The sequence below is a fragment of the Tachypleus tridentatus genome, chromosome 2 (assembly GCF_004210375.1).
Source record: "Tachypleus tridentatus isolate NWPU-2018 chromosome 2, ASM421037v1, whole genome shotgun sequence".
In the NCBI taxonomy this organism is placed as follows: domain Eukaryota; kingdom Metazoa; phylum Arthropoda; class Merostomata; order Xiphosura; family Limulidae; genus Tachypleus; species Tachypleus tridentatus.
This window is the reverse complement of record NC_134826.1, coordinates 98,536,127-98,559,671: the sequence shown is the minus strand read 5'-3', so window position 1 is coordinate 98,559,671 and position 23,545 is coordinate 98,536,127. Positions and strand designations below refer to the sequence as shown.

At 33.2% G+C, this 23,545-nt stretch overlaps 1 protein-coding gene across 1 annotated transcript; it reads right to left on the bottom strand.

The window, feature by feature from the left end:
* Positions 1–1,887: 1,887 nt before the first annotated feature.
* Positions 1,888–14,109, bottom strand: LOC143236272 (uncharacterized). Its single transcript, XM_076474539.1, has 2 exons — positions 13,281–14,109; positions 1,888–3,326 (listed from the first exon to the last, which is right to left on the bottom strand). Exons 1-2 carry the CDS (start codon positions 14,050–14,052, stop codon positions 3,052–3,054), a joined length of 1,047 nt encoding a protein of 348 aa, XP_076330654.1. The 5' UTR covers positions 14,053–14,109; the 3' UTR covers positions 1,888–3,051.
* Positions 14,110–23,545: the final 9,436 nt, after the last annotated feature.

Sequence of the window (23,545 nt, the reverse complement as noted above, 5' to 3'; positions counted from 1 at the left end):
GCTCTTCTATGTAAAATATTTTCTCAACCCAAACGAGCCGTTTTTGCATATAAAAGTCCCTTTGACTATTTTGTACAATTAAAAGCATTCGTTTCGTATAGTATACAGTTTTAGAATAATGATTTGTAGATATTATTCACATTCTTATCTGTAAACATCCGTATAATGTGAGTACATCAGTTCAGACAGAGAAGTTTTTAACTTTTAAAAAAATGATAATGAGCAGATTTATATTTTACAGCTTTGGTCTGGCTTGATTTCCTGTACTATTTCAAAGAAACGGTTGTAAGACGAGAAATGTGTTACTCGTATGTATACATGTTTAACCAATTATCTTTATTGTCTAAAGCAGCCAAATAGTGACAATTATAGAAATTTGGTCAATTAAATAAGGATTTCTTACTATTTTATGCCTTACTTACACAAACTGTTGAAACCGGATTTTAAAATCCTTTCAGAATCACAAGATATAATTCACAGTTTAGCCTTTACAAGCTTCAAACGTTATTTACTTGTTACAAATGTTTCAAATGAAGGCTATTAGGTTTGTATTTTTTACCCAGGATAGGAGACGTATCTTATGGAGATATTTAACTTACTTATTTCTTTATTATTATTTTTTTAGAATAAGTGAGTAGTAAAATTTACAAGATCATACGTGGATTGACAGGGTAAAATATCTCTAGTTTATGTTGCTGTATTCTGAAGCCAATAGAACGAAAGGACTTTGGAGAAAAACTAATGAAACGAACACTCGGAGAAATTGCGTACCGTCTTGCCTCTTCTTTTCGATATTGCTTAAAATTTCACCTTCGAAAACTCAAAAAAACACTTTTTCAAATCTAGAAGTGTCAACGATACGGCTCAATTTTTGTTGTGTGATAAAGATTTTCAACCTTAACGTGCCTATGAAATTTGGTACAAATCCGATCACACTTTACCAAACTACGAAAATGCCTCATCCTCCTTTACGAATATTGTTAAAAGTGATCAAGCATACGGTTCTATGCCACATTTAGAGAGAACTATCCCATACTAGTTTTTCGTCTTTTGCAAAATTCTGGTGTCATCAGTCTATTAGTTTTCGAGATACAGGTGCGGAATGACAGAGACAGACACACAAACCAAGCCTCGGTTAGTAGTACAGTTTAAGGTTTTCTAACGGTATAGTTGACTTACGTTATGAACTGTTAACAGCAAAAATGTAGGTATATTAGCATCTTACAAAAGTTTATAAGGAGAATTAATTATTTTTTGAGAATCATAGAGCGGATTTACATTTTTACCTTTTTTCATTGATGGATCTATAATGACAGCCTTGAAGAACCAAATGATAATGTTAATTTGTTTTTGTTTTTGAATTTCGCACAAAGCTACTCGAAGGCTATCTGCGCTAGCCGTCCCTAATTTAACAGTGTAAGATTAGAGGGAAGGCAGTTAGTCATCACAACCCACCGCCAACTCTTGGGCTACTCTTTTACCGACGAATAGTGTGATTGACCGTCACATTATAACGCCCACGGCTGAAAGGGCGAGCATGTTTGGTGCGACCGGGATTCGAACCTACGACCCTCATATTACGAACGCCTTAACCCACCTGGCCATGCCGGGCCGGTAATGTTAATATAGTAAGGTTGAAGGCGCACGTTTAGTTGTACTATTGTTAGTAGTTAGTGTTATTTTCTATAGAAGATTAAATATTGAATACGAGTACAAAGTTGTTTGTGAACGTGAAATATTGTTCATTGAAAAACTCACTTTTCTTGAAAGTAAATGAAGGATTTTTTATCTGACAAACATGACGAGATTTTTTGACTTGTTTGATATTTTTATTCTCCCCTCTTTTTAATACATTTCATGTGCAAAAAGTCTATAATAATTGTAAAAATATATTAAATGGTGTAAAAAAATTACGTAGCTTTTGCAGTATTTATCTTTTTATTTAATCTAGACTATTCAATAGTATTTCATTTATTCTGTAAATTAATTCTTTTGGGAAAAAAATATAAATCCATAGATAAACAATATGGACTCTTAACTGCCTGACCATTCCTAGGCCTCAGCATACGAATTAATGTTTGTTTCATTATTATAGTGCATTGTATGACAGTAAAAACTTAAGTTCCTCGATACTGTTAACAGAATATAGAAACTTTCATTCAAGATTGAGTCAGATTTTGTTTTAAAACTTAGCTTCGTAGATATGTCTGATTATGTTTTAGAACATTTTTGGATGTTCCGGTGGAGGCATAGTAAAACCTCTCGCTCTATAAGTAGGTTTTATATTGAAAAACTTTCTTATAGTAGCTATTAAAGAGTCCCTCCAGTGAAAACTAAAGTGATATGAGCTGTCTAACATAAACAGACCTGGCATAGCCTAGTTGTTAGTTCAAAGAACTGCGATTTGGGAAATCGTAAATACGAGACAAGATATGCTGCACTTTCAATTACGGGGATATTTTAACCGTACCATTCAGCTATTCTGTTAAGAAGGTTACTGACTTGTTACAGCCAGTTTGTTTAATACTTAAAAATTATTATGAACGGCTGGGTCAGAATGTTGGGTTCTTTGACTTCACTGTTTAGATTATATATCTCTTAAGGTTTCTCAAGTTAAAAATTACCAAATGCCTTGCATCTATTCCTACGTCTGAAGGTTTATGACGCGGTGGGCAGGATATAATTCGCCTATTGTGCAGCTTTGTGCTTAATAAAAACATAATCAAATAAATGACTACATGTAACTGAAGAATCACCATTTCAATGTATACCCAGTTTTACAACAGTAGGGTTACAAGTACTGTACTAATTTTTAGTTGCCGTGTTCTTCCCCTTTTTTACAAAAGTAACTTAAAATAATATTTGTTATCCTTGAATTTTATTTTCATGCAGTTAGTTACAGTTTACTCATTACAATTTAATGAGTTTGAATTTGCAAGACACTAAGAGTGAAAGAGTAGCAGTTGTTTAACTACTAAGCCCAAAACTTAGAATTTTTTATCGTGTGGTTATTCTTTTCAAAGAATTTCCCATACTGTCAGGTTCTGCCTTTTATTGTTTGGGAAGAAAGATGTGTTCAAACAAGCCAGTTGTAGAGGAGAAAGGACAAATTATCGCTGTAAAACTCAATGCTAGATGGCTTCCGAAATCCAGGAAATAACCCTCTGTTTGTTCTCCAGAACTAAGATGGTAGGCGTGTAAAATTGACAGCGGACGAAAGATCAAAAACCAAATGAAGTTTTGACAGAGAGCCATGCGTATGAGGATATCCTTTTGGCAGTCATTCTGACATCCCTGTTTTGGAAAATTAAGGCCTGATGGTACTCCTACATCAAGAAGAGAAAACAACCTTATAGAAACACTAACTAGAGTGAAATAAAAACTAATTTGTAACAAACGACAGAAAATTTATCTTCTGTTTTTGAACATAATAAACAGTAAAAGTGCAATAAAAATATATACGGGTACTAATACTCTAAATAAAGACATACTATTTTCAAGAACTCTATCAATAAGAAATTAGATGGAGGATCCACCACTTCAACCACATCTTGACCACATTGTGTCAGGTTTGGAATTGATTAATTAAGAAATACGGAAATGTCTAAGGAACGCAAATGTTTTGTTGTTGTTTTTTTTTAAATTTCATGCAAAGCTACGCGATGGTTACCTGCACTAGCCGTCCCTAATTTAACAGTGTAAGACTAGAGGAAAGGCAGTTAGTCATCACCACCCACTGCTAACTCTTGGACTACTATTTTACCAACGAATAGTGGGAGTGACTGTAACATTAAATCATTATATATGCTACAATCTTATGAATAGTCACGCGAACCTCAACTACAAATCCTTCCATTCATAAAAGCCTCTCATGTGGCAATGTATTACAACGCTAGAATCCGAGTTTCGATACCCGTGGGGGCAAAGCACAGATACCCATTGTGTAGTTTTGTGCTTAACTTCAAACAAACCGTCAATAAAAACTAAAACTCTCATTTCTAAAGGCTTATTATCGAAACTAAGACGTTTGCTCCAATGACTACCTCTATTTATATTTCTTCACTGAGGCCTCGAACTTTCTCTAAACTACGTGAGCGACGCTATTGTGTAATAACAGTCACTTAAAGTAACGAGGATATTATGGAACATTCGAGTAACTTGGCGTCAACAGTACCACAACAATTAAACCACACACATAACGTACGACAATTACTGAGTTACGTGACCATAAATGTTATAACTATCACCTTTAAATGATTAACTTTTAACACTCTTGTTATGAAAACTGAAAAATCATTAAATATTGACACAAAAGAATAAATTAAATAATAAGGCCTGCACTAAACAGTCTTATCTTACCAGCCTCCCAATGGTACAGCAGCATGTCTGTTGATTTACAAACATTAGAAACCAGGTTTCGTTACGTATGGTTGGCAGAGCATTGTATGGTTTTGTACATAACTTCAAACAAATAATACCATCCTTCGAACAGACATTTTATGAGAATTATATAGAATAACTTCATTCTTCTGATAAGTGATCCACCTTCTTCGAACATTTTTCGTAACCCTCCTTTCTTTTGTGTCTATCAAACGTGACAGGAATTTAAAAGATTTGATACACCCCAAATCACACATAACTGACACAGGACTGTCGCCTATTACGAAAGCATGTCAATTAAGCGCATCTCTCACGTGCAAGCAAACATACTGATAACACCACAACTTTATCCACACAAAATTACACTGACCACGTTAAGGAACACTTCACTTACACATAGCAATGCATCATCTGTTCTATCCATTATACTAAATGTGGGTATTTATTAGAGAGACATCAAGATTACTGGAGGATGGGTATCGCAAACACCCATGTCTTGTTCGCGATATTAACAAAGACTTCTATATCCAAAGACATTTCAACTGTCCAATCCATAAAAATATGGAAGATATCATCGTGTTTGTCTTGGCGCAAAGCCGCATTGGGTTATTTTCTGTATTCACTACAAAGAATCGACCCCGTATTTTTTGCGTTTTAAGTCCGTAAGTTTAGCGTTGACCCATCGTGGGACAAAAAAAAAATGACATGACAGTCTTTGTTTCAGCTTACGTCTCATAAGGCAGATTAAAAAAGGAAAAACCCTAAAAACACAGTTAAATTTTCGAATGAAATAATAAATATTCTCGTGGTACCCAGGATTTTTTTTGTTCCTAATGACTGATTACCTTGTTATAATTTTTATTTAAGCTATATTTTTGTTGTTTTGAGCGATATGTACTGTTACTTGATTATATGTATGTATATTAACATATTTTTATTTGCGTGTGTATATATATATACACCCACATACCTATGTATAAAATTATTTATGTATGTCCGTATATTTACATTGTTTTACTTTACTATATTGTTTAGTTTGTTTTAGTTTACTATTCTTGTCCAGAGTTATGTGTATTGTATTTATTATAGTTGTACATTTACACAATAACACATTTCTGTTGAATCATATAACACTTATTTAGTCTCATACAAAATGACGATAAACACTTGTTCCTAATATTGTCGTCAATAAAATAATATTTTTTCTTTCTCAGACATTAGTTAAAAAACAATTTATTTTGTTTAGTTAGAAAAGATTCAGCGCCATACGGACTATTATTCCTTTTCTTTTTGCTACAAAATTAACTAACTTTATTTAGAATCACAAAAAACCACCCTCACTATTTTCCTCGCAGTTCTCTCCATATCTACCCTTTTCAATTTTTCAGTGTCGGACTGGCTTATACCTAAAGAGAAGTAGTCATGCAGCGAAACTGGTAAATTATGTAGATCCAATGTTTCGAAGAAGGAACTTTTTGTGTTCTCCAAAGAATACGATGTTTTGAAGAAGGAACGATTTGTGTTCTCCAAAGAAGCAAACAAAAAAAAGCTACTCGTATGATGTTTAGAACAGAAACAGACAAGAAGGCTATATATAATTCCGCAAGTCCCAAATCGAAAGTTAGCAACTGCACTTTTAACTTGTATTACTACGAAGAGACCATACTGACGGGTAGTCATACTATTTATGTAAAATATTATTGTAAATAAATCGTTTTCTTCTAACTTGGAGTTAACGCTCTATAGCTATGCATAAAAGCTCATGTGATGTATAGACTGTAATACTGTAGTAGTAGATAAATAATTAATACATATGAAAAATTCATTATTGAGCGAGCAAGACTGTTAAAAATCGAAATGTGATATACAGTGAAATATGTAAGAAATTTACTTGGTAACAAGATAGATTTATAATTTCTGTCTTATGATGACTGATAATTAATTTAGGTGGAGGTAATAATATAGCACAAAAATGACTATACTGAAAGAAAGCAGGAGTTTTTAGCATTTTAATGGAATTTTGTTAATTATATGACTTAAGCAATAAGAAGCAGCAACTCATGGAAATTTAAAATGTTTAGAGACTAAGTAAGTTTGGTGTAACTTGCATTTTTTTTACAATAGTAAATTTACTGAGGTCATATTCGCTACCTATATATACCATCTCATAATTGTATTTATGTATGTTAACTAGCACTTATTCAGTTATTAATTGTGGGAACTTCTTTTTCCTTTCTGGCCAGATGGTTAGGGTGCTCACCTCGCAATCTGAGGGTTGTAGGTTCGATCCCCTCACACCCAACATGCTTGCCTTTAGCTGTGGGGCCGTTACAGTATAACGGTAAATTCCACTATTCGTTGTTAAAAGAGTAACCTAAGATTTGGCGATGGGTGGTGATGACTAGCTACCTTATCTCTAGTCTGTTATTGCTAAAGTAAGATCGCCTAGTGCAGGTACCCTACGTGCAGTTTTAGTTTTGCGTGAAATACAAACCAAACCTTTTCCTTTATTTTTCTGACTAGTAATATAACAAAGACTGAGAATAACTTAAATGTGGAACAAGTGTAGGTATCTTTATTCATTCCATTATTTAAAATGCAATATCTTTTGTTATGTTTAGTCTTTAGTACCTGTATTATTTTGATTGTCAAACAATCTAATGTATGGTGGGACAAAGATAAGTTTACAGACTTCAAACGCTAAAAATCTGGGAATTAATTGTCTTAAATAGACAAAACAAAAACCCCAATGAGGCTTTTCACTAAACAGAGCAAATAAGATAAAAGACGGAACTTGAAATAAAAAAATCTGACTCAAGCCCCTTCTTCAGCATGCAATTCCTTTTACGACATAAGGTTTCTCATACCACTAATTACGACTACACAAATCCTGACCCAGGTTTTTAGATACTTTAAATATCCTATACGTTTAATTGAGGTTTGTTAACGTTGGAATCATAACAGAAAAGTATGTATCTCTATTTCAGCGCATTCTTCTACAAAGTAAAGTTGTATTTACGATGCTTAGATGGAGTTATCTTGATTTCGTGTCTGTGAGTTATCAAAGTTTGTACTACACATTTGTTTTCTCAACCAGTTTAGCCTTTGTTGATAGTAACTATTCCAGGGTTTCTATTATCGTATTTATAATTTTGTGAAAAGCTACTCACGAATTATTTGTTCTAGCTGTCTTTAATTTCGAAATGAGCTGATCAGTGATCGGTGATAAGGTTCGAATCCATGACCCACAATCGAGCGCCCAAACAGCCAGACTAGACTATCACCTTACCTTCCTATGCAAATTCATGCTGTTCTAATAAAACAATTACATTTTGTGTTTCTCGGTACTTTCAACCAAAATAGCATATTATGCACTCTTTGGGTAAGTGGCAGAAACCACTAAGGTATGACTGTCGTTAATTTGTAACTACTAACAAGATGATTGTTTGTTTGTTTTTTTGAATTTCGCACAAAGCTACTCGAGGACTATCTGTGCTAGCCGTCCCTAATTTAGCAGTGTAAGACTAGAGGGAAGGCAGCTAGTAATCACTACCCATCGCCAACTCTTGGGCTACTTTTTTACCAACGAATAGTGGGATTAACTGTCACATTATAACGCCCCCACAGCTGAAAGGGCGAGCATGTTTGGCGCAACGGGGTTGTGAACCCTCTGATTACGAGTCGCACGCCTTAACGCTTGGCCATGCCGGGCCCCTAACAAGATGAAAGATAATAAAAATCAACAGCTACCCCTACAAATAACTTTATCTTGGCTTTGATCTAAATAAAATAATTTATTGTCATTATTATAACTACCCTCCAGGCGAAAGTGCGAAGTGTGTTCAACAACATCACTTCAATACTGATCATAATGGTAACCAATGTTGGTATTGAAAATCGTTTTAAAATATATCTATGTAATATTACTTTACTTGTTCCTGTATTTTTTACTGCAGCATTTATTTTGTTTTAAATATGTCTTTTAGTAATTTTACGAATAATCCAATAATCCATACTTTCCATTAAAATAGTACTTTTTTATTTATTTGCGCAGTTTTTATATGTTCATAAAATGGACACAACATCTGTAAACTTTCAATATGTGTGTGTTTTTCTTATATAAAAGCCACATCGGGCTATCTGCTGAGCCCCCCGAGGGGAATCCAACCCCTGATTTTAGCGTTGTATATCCGTAGACATACCGCTGTACTAGCGAGGGGCTATAAACTTCCAGTATAGCCATATCAATGATACCTGTAGCTTTTACAAAGATTAAAACCATAATCGCAAATTTATAAAATATGATCATTACTTTGGTCTACAGACAAGTATATAAACTGCAAAACAAGGACTAAATTTGATAATTTTGTTACTATGGTTTTAATTCTTGTTTTATTACATTTTGTAGGAGGATGCTGATTTTATTGTACCCCATTGGAACAGTGGTAAGTCTATAAACTTACAACGCTAAAAACAGGAGGTTCGATTACCATTGGTTTAGCTATAAAAGAAACACACACCCTTACATTATTCATATTTTTGTTAGTATTCTTGTTTGTTTATTTTTAATGTTATACCTTTAGAAACTGTCGCATGTCTATCCATCGATATGTCATCTGTGTGGTTGAACGATATTTAAGTATGTGCATGTTATCTTTACCATTTATAAAAAAATCAGTATATATCTATTGGAATATCAAAAATGGATATTTGTTTGTAATTAAGCGCAAAACTACATAATGCGCTATTTGTACTCTGGCCAGCATGGGTATCAAAACCCAGATTTTAGCTTTGTAAGTCCGCAGACATACCGCTGTGTCACTGGGAAGCAAGTGGATACTCAAAGAACATTCAAGTGAACTGAAGAACTATTGTAGTGATAGTAGAAGTAAATAAAAAAGTTGCTGTTTTGAAAATATTTGAACTGTTATTCAGGCAACGTCAGCATCATTTCTGGCATGTTATTATTAGTAAATATGCGTATAATATATCGCAATCAATACTTTGAAATGATCATTTTCGCTTAGAAATTCTCTATTGTGGTTTTTGGCGCGTGAATTATTTAGTAACCCTGTTGACCTCTACTATTAAGTATTAGTATACTTAATAATGAAGTAAGGATGAATAGTTGCACTTTTTTGTGAAGAAAGGTAGGATCTATAACCTTTTTATATCTTACTTTCTTACTGGAATGTAAAGGAAGCACATATAAGAAACGTTACAATAAATGTGGTTGATGTAACACTTTGACAAGGGAAATGAATAAATGAGGGTTCTAATTTGGTTGGCGACTTGTTGTTTACCAACATTTATAGTGAATGTTAGTTGAAGAGTTCTTCGATTTTATCGTACTTTATGTCAACAATGTCTTTACTTTTCACTGGTAAAATTTAATTTTGAATTATTTACAACAATATTATTGTTATTTATGTGGTGTCTCTCATCTTTGAATCTACTGTTTCGCCCTCGGAGTCGTAGTCGCGTAGACTATATTTTGTTTTAAGTGAAAACCTGCCTGTAATCTTCAATCGCATGTAATTTTCACGTCACTGAGAAGAAGCGTTGTGCTAAATATATTGAATATGAATAAGAATTCTTTAGAAAACAAGAACTTTGGAACCCTGTGGTGGAAATAAACTTAAAAATTAAGAACTCAAACAGAATCAATACATCGCCTTTTAAGATAGTGTTTTTTCACATTCATTAAAATATTTTTGTTCCAAATGCCATTTTCTGAATCACTTTCATTTTTCTCATGTAGAATGAGATGGTTTTAGAGATTTTTTATCAATCTTCAGACACTGTTTCTTCCGCTAACTTAAATTTCAATTAAGTTATAAAATATTTTGCCAAGTGTTACACTTTGAAAATCTTTGATGTGAATAATTCAGTAAATACTTTTGAAGGAAAAAAAATTCATTGGAGGTTTATGAAAAAATTCCAACAATTAACCTTACTGAGTTAATATAAGTCTACAAACCACGTAAAATTACAATGACTTTTGAACTTCACTATATCATTAGAGTTCATCTCATCAAGTCCAGTTATGTTGTACCTAACGGCCATGCATATGACAGTATCTCTGTAGTGTAGTTGCCATTGTGAAAGGCTCCGTAATAAAGTTATCATGTTCAACGCACATCCCACCTACTTGAAAACTTTCCATAATCCATCTAGTGTAGCAGAACGACAGTCTTCCAGTCCCAATGATAACATTCATATCGCTCAGACATTCGTAATGATTTAATTCAGCGACTTAACTAATATTTCTATGCATAGAATAGCATTAGTATCTACGTTATTCTCTAGCTGCTTTTTGGTATAAGATGACTAAATGAAAAGTATGGCTCGAAGCTTTATTTTGATGTACTCATGGTCTGTTAGTTTCGTTTCAAGACTGAAATTCTTTCTGATTATAGTATGCATTGTAGCCTAGGTACTTTTCGCGAACTCTCTCCTATCACAAAAGGGCCAGTTTGAGTAAGACTCGTTGCAGGCCTCTCTCTAGATCAGGGGTAGGCAACTCCATGGCCACTGACCACATGTGATCAGTGGGTAGAAAAATTCTGGCCAGCTCGACTTTAGGAATCAACTTTTTTCCATCATTTATTTTTTATCGCAAATTTGGTAATTAGCAACTGCACTGCCTTACGTCATCGTTAATGTCGCGCGCTTCATCACTGCCACAGACTCCGCCCATTTTGTAACGTCAGTCTGGTTTAAATGTTTGTTATTGAGTGTGCGTTGTTTTGCATGCACTCGTAAACATATTTTTATTGTACAACTTTCAAGTGTTTAAATATATTTTGTTTTCAATCCCATGATATAGATACGTGAATAAATCAAAAATGAAAGAATCCAGATGATGGTGAACACTCAGAAAGTAAAGACAATCTAATTGATCCTGGCATTACTGCCGAAAAGAGGATGGCGCGTGACTTGAAAAATGTGAAACGAGAATTTAATGAAAGTTGTGAGTTGAAATTTGCAGTGTTTAAAGCAAATAATAAGCCAGTGTGTCTTTTGTGTAACAAAGTTTTTAGGAATAATAAAGTATACAACCTTAAGCAACACTAACAATTTTCACAAATAATTTGATGTAAAATTATAAATTGATAGCAAAAATCGTATGAATGAAATTAGTCGTCTGAGTGCACTACTTTATGAACACAGTGGAGGCCTAAAAAGAATTTTATCATCCATAGAACTAGTTATGTTCGCTAGCTACAAAGTAGCTTGGATTCTAGCTAAAAAAAAAAAAAATCATCTTCTGATGCTAAACTAGTAAACGAAATATATTGATTGTGGTCAAACTCTTTTGGAGAATTATGATTCAAAAATAAAAGATGATATTCTTCAAAAGGTAAATAATTTGCAATTAAGTCGAAAAACAACTTTACTCAAAATGCTAGTTATCGAAAGACATAGAAAATCAGTTGCTTGAACAACTAAAAGACTGTTTGTATTTTTCTTTAGCCCTAGATGAGTCAACAGATGTTAGTGACACTGCACAGTTGATATTTTGTTTTCGATATGTAACTTCAGATCTTCAAGTGAGGTAAGAAATGTTTAGCCTTTGTAGATTACGAAGTCGAACATGTAGAAAAATATCTTTGAAAAATTTCTTGAAATGTCAAAAAAATTCAATCTGAATTTAAAAATAAAACTGGTTTCTGTCACAACAGACGGTTTTCCCGCCATGACTGGTGCAAAATTAGCATTTGTTTCTCTTTTGAAGCAGCATCAGGAAAGTTTATGTGCTCAGATGTCTACAAGTGATGAATTGAAAAATTGATGGACATTATTGTAAAAATTGTGAATTATATTAGAAGTGGAAGCTTTCTCATCCATCGACAGTTTGTTGAGTCTTTGATGAAAAGCAGTGACTGTAATTTTGATGATCTTACTGATTTTGCAAATGCAAGATGGTTAAGTAGAGGAAAAGTCTTGGAATGATTTATTTCCTTATTTTCTCGAATAAAAGAGTATCCTGTTGAAAAAGGTAAGATTGAAAATTTTCCTGAAATTGAAACTTGGCAATGTGATTTACACTTTCTGTGCGACATCATGGCTCACTTGAATAATTTGAAAACGAAACTATACGAATTATTACAGTTACTTAGATAAAGAGGGGATGAAAATCTGTTGTTACGTCACACGTATTAAATTAAAACACATTTAAGTTAAAAAACTTATTTAGTATAAATGTAAAATAAAATATAGATATTTAAAACTTACTTAATTCAGATATATATATAACACAACCAAAATTACTTATTGCGTAACTTTGTTTGTTTGTTTTTGATTTTCGCGCAAAGCTACTCGAGTGCTATCTGCGCTAGCCGTCCCTAATTTAGCAGTGTAAGACTAGAGGGAAGGCAGCTAGTCATCACCACCCACCGCCAACTCTTGGGTTACTCTTTTACCAACGAATAGTGGGATTGACCGTAACATTATAATGCCCCCCCCCTGCTGAAAGGGCGAGCATGTTTGGTGCGACAGGAATTCGAACCCGCGACCCTCGGATTACTAATCGAACGCCTTAACACGCTTGGCCATGCCGGGCCAATATTGCATAACTTCAGACAGAGGCAGAATGAAAACTTTAAAGAGAACAGTTATCTTTAAATAGAAGTAAAAAACCCAACAACAAACAAACAAAAAACGGTGAAACGGTGTTCTTTAGGTTAACGTGAAAGGGAAGAAATAGCGAAAATCAAAACTTTAAACCACTTTAACTACTGATGCTTTGTGTGAAACAAAAATAACAATTTGAAATTCAAATCACAACGTAAAAAGAAAGGTGAAACAGTAAAGTAATTTTTTAAAAAGGTCTTCGTTTAATTTATGAATGAAACAACTGTCTTTGATCGTAAATGTGTTTGAATAAGTTTACCCACCTTTCGAAATAATAAAGCATCCACTTGAGGAGATGGTTGGTAGTTTTTGAGTACTTAGTTCCTTGCAAGTACTGATCCACCAAGTATTTTTTCTTCTCATTCTTTTAATCTTGCAACAAGCATCAGTTAAGATGATGATGGCAAAAGGTAAGAAAACTAGAGTATATTGACAAACTTGGTAAATAATAACAGGCTCTGTGAGCTTGTAGACACACATATTTAAACCCATTCTAAACTGCATCTGAGATGAATTCATGCTGTCTAAAATCAGAGTGTAACGTTTGAAAGTGTAAGAGGAATCCATTTGAACCTGTGGAGTATACCATGACAATGTAGCAATTCCACAGAGCAACAGGGGGAAGAGTAAACCAACAATAAAAGTTACAGCTGTAACATACACACCTCGTGGCACTTTAGGCACTATGTATGGATACAGTACTTTGAGAGTTAGTTGGCCTACTAGCACAGCACCAAATTGTGTTATAAAATAATCTTGAAGTTGGCATCGATGACCAACAGGAAAAACTGACGACTGACTTCCAGCTAAGAGGATATTCAAAGAAGGAATGCAACAGCAGTAGTATGCAAGTCCGACCAGGAGAATCACAAATGTGGTCAATACATTTGAACAACGATGGTTTCTGTAAATCAATGAAACTAAGGCACTAATATTCAGAAAACAGATGAAAGCCACAAGTCCAGTTTGAAAAATAGCGTTCAATGAAACGAGCAGGTTCTGTGTGGATATAGGTTCTTGAAACAACGAAGTCATTTCATCAGATTAATAACAAACAAAAATTCACAGCTTTCACGGTCACGGTCACAGAACTAAACTGAAATCGTTGAATAACAATAACCTCACAACATGTGCTGCGCATGTGCATATTTATGTATATGTAACATTCTACCACTAAACATAATTCGTCAGTAGTTACCTGGTGTGCTGTGGTTCCACAACACAAGTTAATCAGACTGTATCCTAAACAAAAACATTTTTACGTTTCACCAGATATAATTTGTTCTGATCAATTCGTTCGACTTGAACATCAGCTGCTCCTTATTTATGAGCCTGTATTTCTGTAAATAGGCTTAAGTATATATAATGTGTTTACACGAAACAAGCACTGCTTTATTTGTGACTATGTACTTGCCATAGAAGTAAACTGTCTTTTCCTACTTGCTCATAAGTTATTTTTTTTTCTAATTTCTATCAAATATTAAGTCTTTGACTTTTATAATCTCGTTCTTGTCGTAGTCGCTCCCCTAAATTTAAAACTGTAAATTAATTGTATAAACACTAAGTTAACTTTATAGAACTGATTTGTAACTGATATAGAAATCTGAGACAATTGTCGATAACTTCTAACTAATATTTTAATTTGTTCATATTATCCAAAAATATGAAGCCTCAAAAGGGAAAGCAGATGTTACAAAGTTGAATATAACACTTGAGCTTGATTCTGTATGTACTAAGTCACAAAAATGGTCATTAATTTATTAACGTACTCTGATGTTTCAGTATTAAAACTACATAAATAAGTATAAACAATTAGAAAAATGATATGAAACAAACTACTGCATAACCGTTCTATTCAGTATTCTTTAAAAATAACAAAGCTTCGAAAATTATAAAATTATTTATCCAGGTTAAAGCTGATATATTGAAAAATGGAAATTAATGATCGACAGTTATAATAGCGGCATTAGTAAAATATCTCTTTCTCTTTTCTCTTTTATAAGAAGTTACTAGAATATAATATAATTAAGATGACTTAAATCAGACGAACTAAGAACACTAAGTGAAACCGTATAACATGTTAAGAGTGTATGGATTAATAAACTGTACTCTGTTGTACTTTTAGGATGCGCCTTAAATAATTATAATACCATATCGAATTTGGAATGAAAAGCACAAATGTTATTTAACCATAACACAGAAACAAAAAAGATCAGACGAGTAAAGGAAATGTGTTTTGACAATGGTCATAATTAATGAGATAATTATTAATAATAGATTGGGACGTGAACATCCATAGCAAATTGCAAGAAACAATGTATTATATTACTGGCCAGGCATAGTCAGGTGGTTAAGGCGCTCATAATCTGAGGGTCGTGGATTCGAAGCCCCGTCACACCAAGCATGCTCGCCCTTTCAGCCGTGGGGGCGTTATAAAGTACCATCAATCCCACTATTTGTTAGTAAAAGTACAGCCCAAGAGTTAGCTGTGGTTGGTGATGACCTGTTGTCTTCCCTCTAATCCTACACTGCTAAATTAGGGACAGCTAACGCAGGCCAGGTGGGTTAAATATTGAGCTTATTTATCCAATGTAGCTCCAAAATTAAACAATTCCAAATCTGAAGTAAGTATAACTTTTATTCAAAAAGGGGAAAAAATATCAACGATATAGTGAAAATAGAACTAAGAAAAAACTTTAGGACTGATGTACGTTTGTATTATATTGAAAGGTTATTTATATTTTACACTAAAATCTATTTTGACTTTGTAACTTTTATGCGTAACCGGTTATATCGTATTGAAATTTATTAGAAATGTTTGTTTGCCGTTCAGCACAAATCTACGTAATGTGCTGTCGCCTAGTGGCACACCGGTATGTCTGCGGATTTACAACACAAGAAACCGGGTTCTGATACTCCTGGTGGGCAGAGCACAGATAGCTCATGATGCAGCTTTGAGCTTAAACTTCAAACATAATAAGCTGCTTTGTCCAATGCGGGTATCGGAGTTCGATTGTTTAGTGTTAGAAGGTTTTTTATTCACCGCTGATAAATACTACAAACATCTGCTGTAATGACTTAGCTATCTTATTTTAAAAAAATGTTAGTAAACTTTAAAATTATTGCAAGTGTTATTTTGGTTGAGTTGGAATAAACGTGACTTAATGGTTAGCGTCCCAGACAGTAAATCCGAGGGTGTTCAGTTGACGCAAAATCATATTCACTGAAGAGAGTTGGTTGACGTGTTATAACAGTCATAATCAAATACCACTGTTCAATTAGAATAGTCCAAGAGCAGTGGGCGTTGACTAGTTGCCTTCCTCCTAATTTATCAGATACATATTAGGGATGGATACTGGCAGTTTTGATATAGCTTTGTGTGAATATCAGAAACAAACATCTTTCCTGTCACTCTAAGTCTGTTGGCCAGCTATAATTATTATCATGTACATAAAACTTTAATACTTTAATATTATTTTAGAAAGTGCTGATGTAACAAATTTACTAACTTAGAACTAATTAACAAAATTAAGCACGCTATTAAAACCTGCTCAAAGTTCTTGTGTGCTCCCCGTTATTTCTATGGTTTGGTTTGGATCAAATACTAGGTTGATAAATGGTTGAAACTGTTTGAAGCATTGGTTATCTGTGAACATTCTTTTAACTCCTCATACCTACAGTTACTACACATTGCTTATTCGAATCAAAAGCTTTTATTACTTCGAACTGAGGCGATCGTAAAACTTTTTATGATCAATGAATTTTATACCTTAGTATAGGAAGTTTTGATTGTTTAAAGAATGGAAATATAACATAATATATGTTCAGCACTCTATATAAGTTCTGTATTCATTCTATTGTTTTTCTATTATTCTGAACAAAACCTTATATTTTTTTGAAAGAAATCATGAAAACTGCGGCTACATTTGAAAAGTAATAATTAATATCGCCATGGTGGGTGCTACTGGCTGGTTGGTCTCCCTGTGTTTAGTGGTTGTAAATTAGAAATAGCTATGCCTGAATCTTGAGGTTTTTCTCTTGGCTATTTAGACTATAAATTGCATAAGCTCCGTTAAGTTTCAAAATACCAATTGCCGCCCTCTTCTAAAATTTTCCAGAAAAATTAGATTAGTGATATTTGTACGTTTCAGCTGAGTTCACTACGTATGGGTAGCTTCGCATAAAAAAAAACAATTGTAATATAGCGTTGTTAAAAAAAGTTAGAAATTAATTTGATGTTTATTTTGTAGAAAAGGCTACCAGAAACAAATAACTTTGACAAAAATTTTCTGCTTGGAACAAGGTAAGTAAATTACCATACCAGTTTAAGCCTCAAATTACCGACTTTATACTGTTCACTATTGGTGGGACCCATACATTCCGCACACTGTATCACACCGAATAATTTAGTTAAAGTACTTATCAAACCAAATTAATCCTTGACCAGAGTTAATTATTGGGATTAATTGCAATAATAATAGTATTTATATTTACATTTATTGGGTAACTCATATGTTCTTAGGGACCACGTAACCAACAAAGTAATGGACTGGGCATGTAGTTTGGTACATTTTCAGAATTTGTTTTTGTTTCTTTATGATGTTGATAGGAATCTATCCTCATTTATATGTTGCGAAGGTGACTATTTATTATTTACTGAGTAATGATAAAGTGATTAGAGAAAAACTACCAAATTTAAAATGATTATATCTTAAATACTACTCGCCCCAGGAGAACCAAGATTTCACCAAGCACATAATTTACAGTTATAAGTTTTACTTAGGAAAACCTAAGAATATTACATAATTTTTCAAAATGTTATTATGCTACGCACCACAATCGCTTTTGTCGTAAGTTCGTCTTTGATTCTGTTTCTTTTTTCTACAATAAAAAATTATGATTTGAATGAAATAAGTATTAATTGCAGGATGATGCAAAGATTAATAGATACGGTCAAAATACATACAATTTCAGAACAACAAAGGACTTGTTGATCCATCTATATCTCCCGTAATTATCGTCAAAATATATATTAAGCTTTTCCTTTATAAACACCTTGTTTTAATCCTGCGGTTAGTTGTAAGTACGTAAATCGTTGATCCAAATGCTTCTCTATTCGTATAAAGAATAACCTTTTCATGATTCAGTAATAAGTACGAGAGTTTATAACGCTTAAAATCGAGTTCGATACCAGCGATGGACAGACCATAGATATCCTTTCTAGTAGGCTTGCGCTTAACAACAACCAAACAAACACTAAAAATATAAATGTGAAGTCTAGTATGTTACTTGCTTTAGCATTTGTTACTGAGTTATACTTATGTCGGAAAATTTTACCCTTCATTTATAATCTGAACAAGGACAAATCGAAAGAATTAAACAAGGCTTCATATAACGCTAGAATATGTTATATGAATAATGTTTAACCAAGCAACAAAAAACCATACGTTTTAAAAAAGTTCAAAACCGTTTTTTATCAAGACATGATTCACAGGTAGTATAAAATACACAGGCATTTTAATTTTAGGTAAAAGACGAATAGGCTGATTTTCTTCAGCGACGCTGAAGTTGAATGTTATGTGCAATGTATTACGATTTTAAATAGCCTGAATCTGAATTAATTGTAGTTCATTAAAGGTAGAGATGTGCGACGAATGTAATATTATTTTAATATCTGTGTTTGTTTCAGTTTTATATATATATCTAGAAATGTATGTAACTTATATTGTTAAATGTGTATTGCACAAGTTCCGCCTGTTCCATAACTTTGTAGAAGATTCTCGAGTGTAATAATCAACAATACATGTTTTATCGAAAATACTGGTGTATTGTTGTGGCAACTGAATTTTCTATAATCTCTCCTTAACTTTTATAAACTGACGTGCCGAGAGAGAATTTTAACATATTGTTGGTCGCTACAATCAGTATGTTATAAACTTCGGAAGCTATAATTGTGACAAACACTTGTTAATCGGAAAACTATATATATTTGACCAGAAACGTTTATAAATTTCGGATTTTAAAAACCGTTTAATTTCAGAGAACTACTTCAAACGTTAGTATTTCTACGAAGACATTGTCTAACTTCGGCAGTGAGAAACTTATGTGTGGCTGTAAAGCAGCTGGCCAGCTTCGCCGTCATGTAAATTGCGCAAGTGTATCAACATGGATTAATTCGCTCTCCATGAAGCGTCGATAAAAAATTTCAGTTCTAGACCATACAAGAGACTGAGTATTGTTTGTAAGATAGTAAAACTCTCATATATAAACAATTATTTGTAATAACTAATAGTAATAACTGCTATTATCAAAACAAAATTCGTTCTAAATTAAAATTTAAATCTTAATTCAATTTATATTTATCAGCGCCAACAAGATTTGATCAAGTCTGATTATCAAGGTTTTCTTGAATCACCTCCCATCTCCTTGAACGACTAGAAATTTGTAATAAGAGTGAATTGCTCGAAATTGTCAAAATCTTAGAATTAGAGGTTAAAAATCAATGAGAAAAATTAAATAAAAAAGCGTATTATTAAAATACTACTCGATGAGGATTTGTTGTCTGAGGAAGGATTAGGAAAGTACTCTAGTGGCTCCACTAGCCAATCACAACTGAGTGATAGAGATAAGTTAAAAATCCAGTTAAAGCTCAAACAAATCGAGCTTGAACAAGCCCGCATCAAAGTTGAAAAAGAGAAAGCCCGTATTTAAACAGAGAAAAAATAAGTCCATAACAAAGTGGAAAGAGAAGGTAAACGTCTCGAGGTTGAACAAGCCTGAATCGAAGCTCAGAAAAAAATTAGGCTGAAAGAAATGGAAATTAGACTCAACTCCAAACTACCAAGACAAAATGACAACTTTGAATTCTATCGATATATTAAAATACCATCATTTCATAAAAATAAAGTTCATAAGTACTTCCAACATTTTGAAAAGGTTACCCAGTCCATGGAATGGCCAATCAAAAATGTTCACTATTATTACAAAGTATTTTGCAAAAAGTTTGTGCTGCTCTCTCTCTGAAATATTGTACGAATTGTGACTACGTTAAAGCAACTATTCTCAAAGCATAAAGTTTGTGTAATGTACATTAGAATTAGAACTGGAAGCTTATTACCTTAGGTTTCAGGGTTATTGCAAGAAAAATAGCTAAACTTATATTAAAAAGAGGTTTATTTAATCGATACTGATAGTGTAATCCCAAACAAGAACAAAATGAATAAAAACCATATACTCGGAGTTCTTTCGAAAGATAGACCTATCTGCTTGAGGGGCAAATTGGAAACGATGGTGTAATGAAATGCGTGATATATATATATACATATACAAAGGACGTTTAGTGACAGCATTCAGGTTTCCAGGAAATGTCTATTTTGCTGTGTACTGTTGCAAGTTTCTCATTTATGGTGCAATTTAGCCAATGGCGAGAATGTATGTGATAACGTGTTAGATATATTTTACTTTAGAAATAGCTAAATATAATACATGTATAATTAAATCTATGCTTAAGTATTTAAGTAAAATAAGGGTAACATTTGGAGACAAGCTGAAAAATATATGTTATAGTAATCAATTTATAAACATAAGCATGAGAAAATATTAAAAATGGTAAGTTTTAGGAATTTCAGCTTTCATATGATATGAAAAAATAAGCAAAGAATAAAAATTATTTTTCTGACAGAGATGAAACCAATGAACGTAGATTACTGATTTCTCGATCTAGATTAATTCCAAAAGGTTGAACAGTGTTTAGATTAACAATTCAATAAGCTACCTTTATTTCTGTATTTGCTTTAGTTTTGAATCCTGTTTCAATGCCAATGATAGTAACATCGTTAATGGAATGCCCGTGTTGATTAAAGTTTTGAGCAACACGGAGATATTTTTCGGTGTTAATAGAAGATTTACGGTGGTTAAAATTTTCTCTTATGTTCTACATATTGATGATTGAAATTTTACTCTGTGTAATATAAATGGTAAATAAATGAATCATTAAACAACTAAAGAGGGTGAATCCAAAAAGCTGAATCTAGAGACCCAGAGAGAACAGTTTGAAATGAGGGCAATATGGTACATTGAATATAAGCTGAATGTTTATAAGTTGGCAAATATAATTTTGATTGCTTTACTTTTATAATTTGAATACGCCGTTCAACTTGATCTTCAAACATTTCTTATATTACTGATGTGGGGTATCTACCAAAAACAAAGATTTTTTTTCTTGCTATGTATGTTTCTGTTTCTTATTCCGCACAAGCTAATGTCATTTCTTGTGATTAGTTTGCACTTTTATCACTGCTGAAAAGAAACTGTTGAACTGAATTTTACTTTTCACCATTATCTTATTTCACAGTTTGTTTGGTTAGTGTTAATGAATCTCTTTTTCTTAGAACTGTTTTCTGCTGATGCTGACAGTTTCAGTTTGTTCCTTTTTCTAGTTTTGTTACAGAGTTGTCTTTCCTATTAATCTTATGCGCATACCAAGATTGGGGAAACGATGGAAAAGAAGCTCAGAACCAAAAGTTACTAGAAATAACGTCAAAACTTATCGCAGCTATAATGAGTTAAATGCCTTTACTGAGTTTACTGAGGTTGAAATGTTGAAATGCACTATATCTGCGAATCACCTTTTATGGTATCACGGGGTAAGAAATGAGTTAAAACTACCAAATACTGTAAGTCTGAAGTTCATGCATTGTGTATCACATGGTAACCAATGAGTTAAAACTATAAAATAGGTAGGTCTCAAGTTTATGCATTGTGAAGCAAGTGGTAACCAGTTAGTTATAACTATGAAATAATTAAACGTTAGAGTTCAAGATTTATAAATTCACTACACATCTCGTTGTAAGGAAGAGAATGCTTTTGAATAAATATATTGGAATAGCACTTCGGGCACGTTCTAAGAAGTAATACAAAATAACATAAAACGAGGTAAGTACATCCAGATAAGGAATTCCAAACTTATAACAAGTAAAGCTAGTTTCACTGATAGATGAAATAATTCCACTGTTCAAATAATACAGTTGCAAGTGAAGTGATGTATTTTATTAAATTTGTAATATATCATTTACACAAAAGTCACGTTACGTTTCTTAAAGAGATATGGCATTCAAAACCAAATTTCTAAGAAGTATAAGTATGTCACAAAGAAACCACGTTCTTATTTAAATTCAATTTCGTTACAACGAAGATATTTCTACTATACAGAGTTGACTACGTTAATAAAACGTTTTTTGGAGTTTCACCATGTCGTTAAAGTCCTAAGAATCACGTTAGGTTGTGCTCTGTCTGATGATGATTCATTTTGATAATTGTTTTACAGAGTAGTTCCCATTTACAAAAAAGACTGTCACGTCCAAAGCATATTGCTTTCCTTACGTACTTTCCATAATCTTTCTATTGTACGAGAACAATGGTTACTAAGCGACATTTTCAACAGTCTGATCATACAACAATTCAGAAACGCTGCTTTCGGCGACTTAACTGGAAAGTATTTAAACGAAATACCGTGATTACCAGTTTATTATCCAACTACTTATGGTATAAGGCGGTTGGACGGGATGTATGTTTGTAAGCCTTATGTAGTTAAACTCATAGCGTGTTGGATTCATTTCCAGAGGGAGATCCTTCTTGATTATACTGCGTACTATTGCCTTAAAGTCATGGACGAATTTTTTTCACTAACTTCTGTGTTACAACCTGTTACAAGATGCCGCACTGTGCTTATCACTGATAGAATACGACTTGTAGCATGGTTCTTTCTTTATGTTTCTGAGGGCCTAAGTTGATCCATATTATTTAGTCTTCTGGTACTATTAAGTACAATGGATATTCCTATCATGGAATTGATAAATTTCTGATTTGAACACTTTGAGATCTGTCTGGGCGTATGAATATCGGATTTCGTAAATAGCACTGTGTAACACAAATGTTGTTCCTTGATAGTATGTGTTATTTCTTAACTGCTTATGTTGCAAAAGTACAGAAAATGGCCATTATGCCTTTAAAACTTTGCTTTTGTGACTTGAATAATGAAATTTAGAAATTAACCTATTTTCTATGTAAACACGGGCAAATTTGCACATTTTCATTTACATAAGGTCTGAATAAAAAAACATCTGAATCAAGATTTACGATTTACGTGTATTTATACTTAAGTTATACAGAAATGAACAAAAATGTTTAGAAGTGAATAATATTTCGAGATTGGCGACCGTAATGTAAATAACTTTCACCTATCAGCCCCCAAATATAACCTCCTATCATGTTTTCGTTATACGTTTCTTGGTAGCGGTGTTCAAAGTCCAGTATATGTTGGTGGAAGCGCTCGACTTGCTCCTCTGAGTATGCTCCCATGTTCTCCTTAAATTTATCAAGATGAGCATCAAGGATATGGACTTTCAGGGACATTCTGCAGCTCATGTTGGCATAGTTCTTCACCAGAGCCTCAAACAGTTCCACATAATTTTCGGCCTTGTGATTGCCCAAAAAGCCCCGAACCACTGTAACAAAACTGCTCCAATCT

Coding starts and splice junctions, on each gene's coding strand:
- LOC143236272 (XM_076474539.1), bottom strand. CDS start 14,052: ATGACTTCGTTGTTTCAAGAACCTATATCCACACAGAACCTGCTCGTT. Junction 3,327..13,280: donor ATGCTTTATTATTTCGAAAG/GTGGGTAAACTT, acceptor TTCTTGATGTAG/GAGTACCATCAGGCCTTAAT.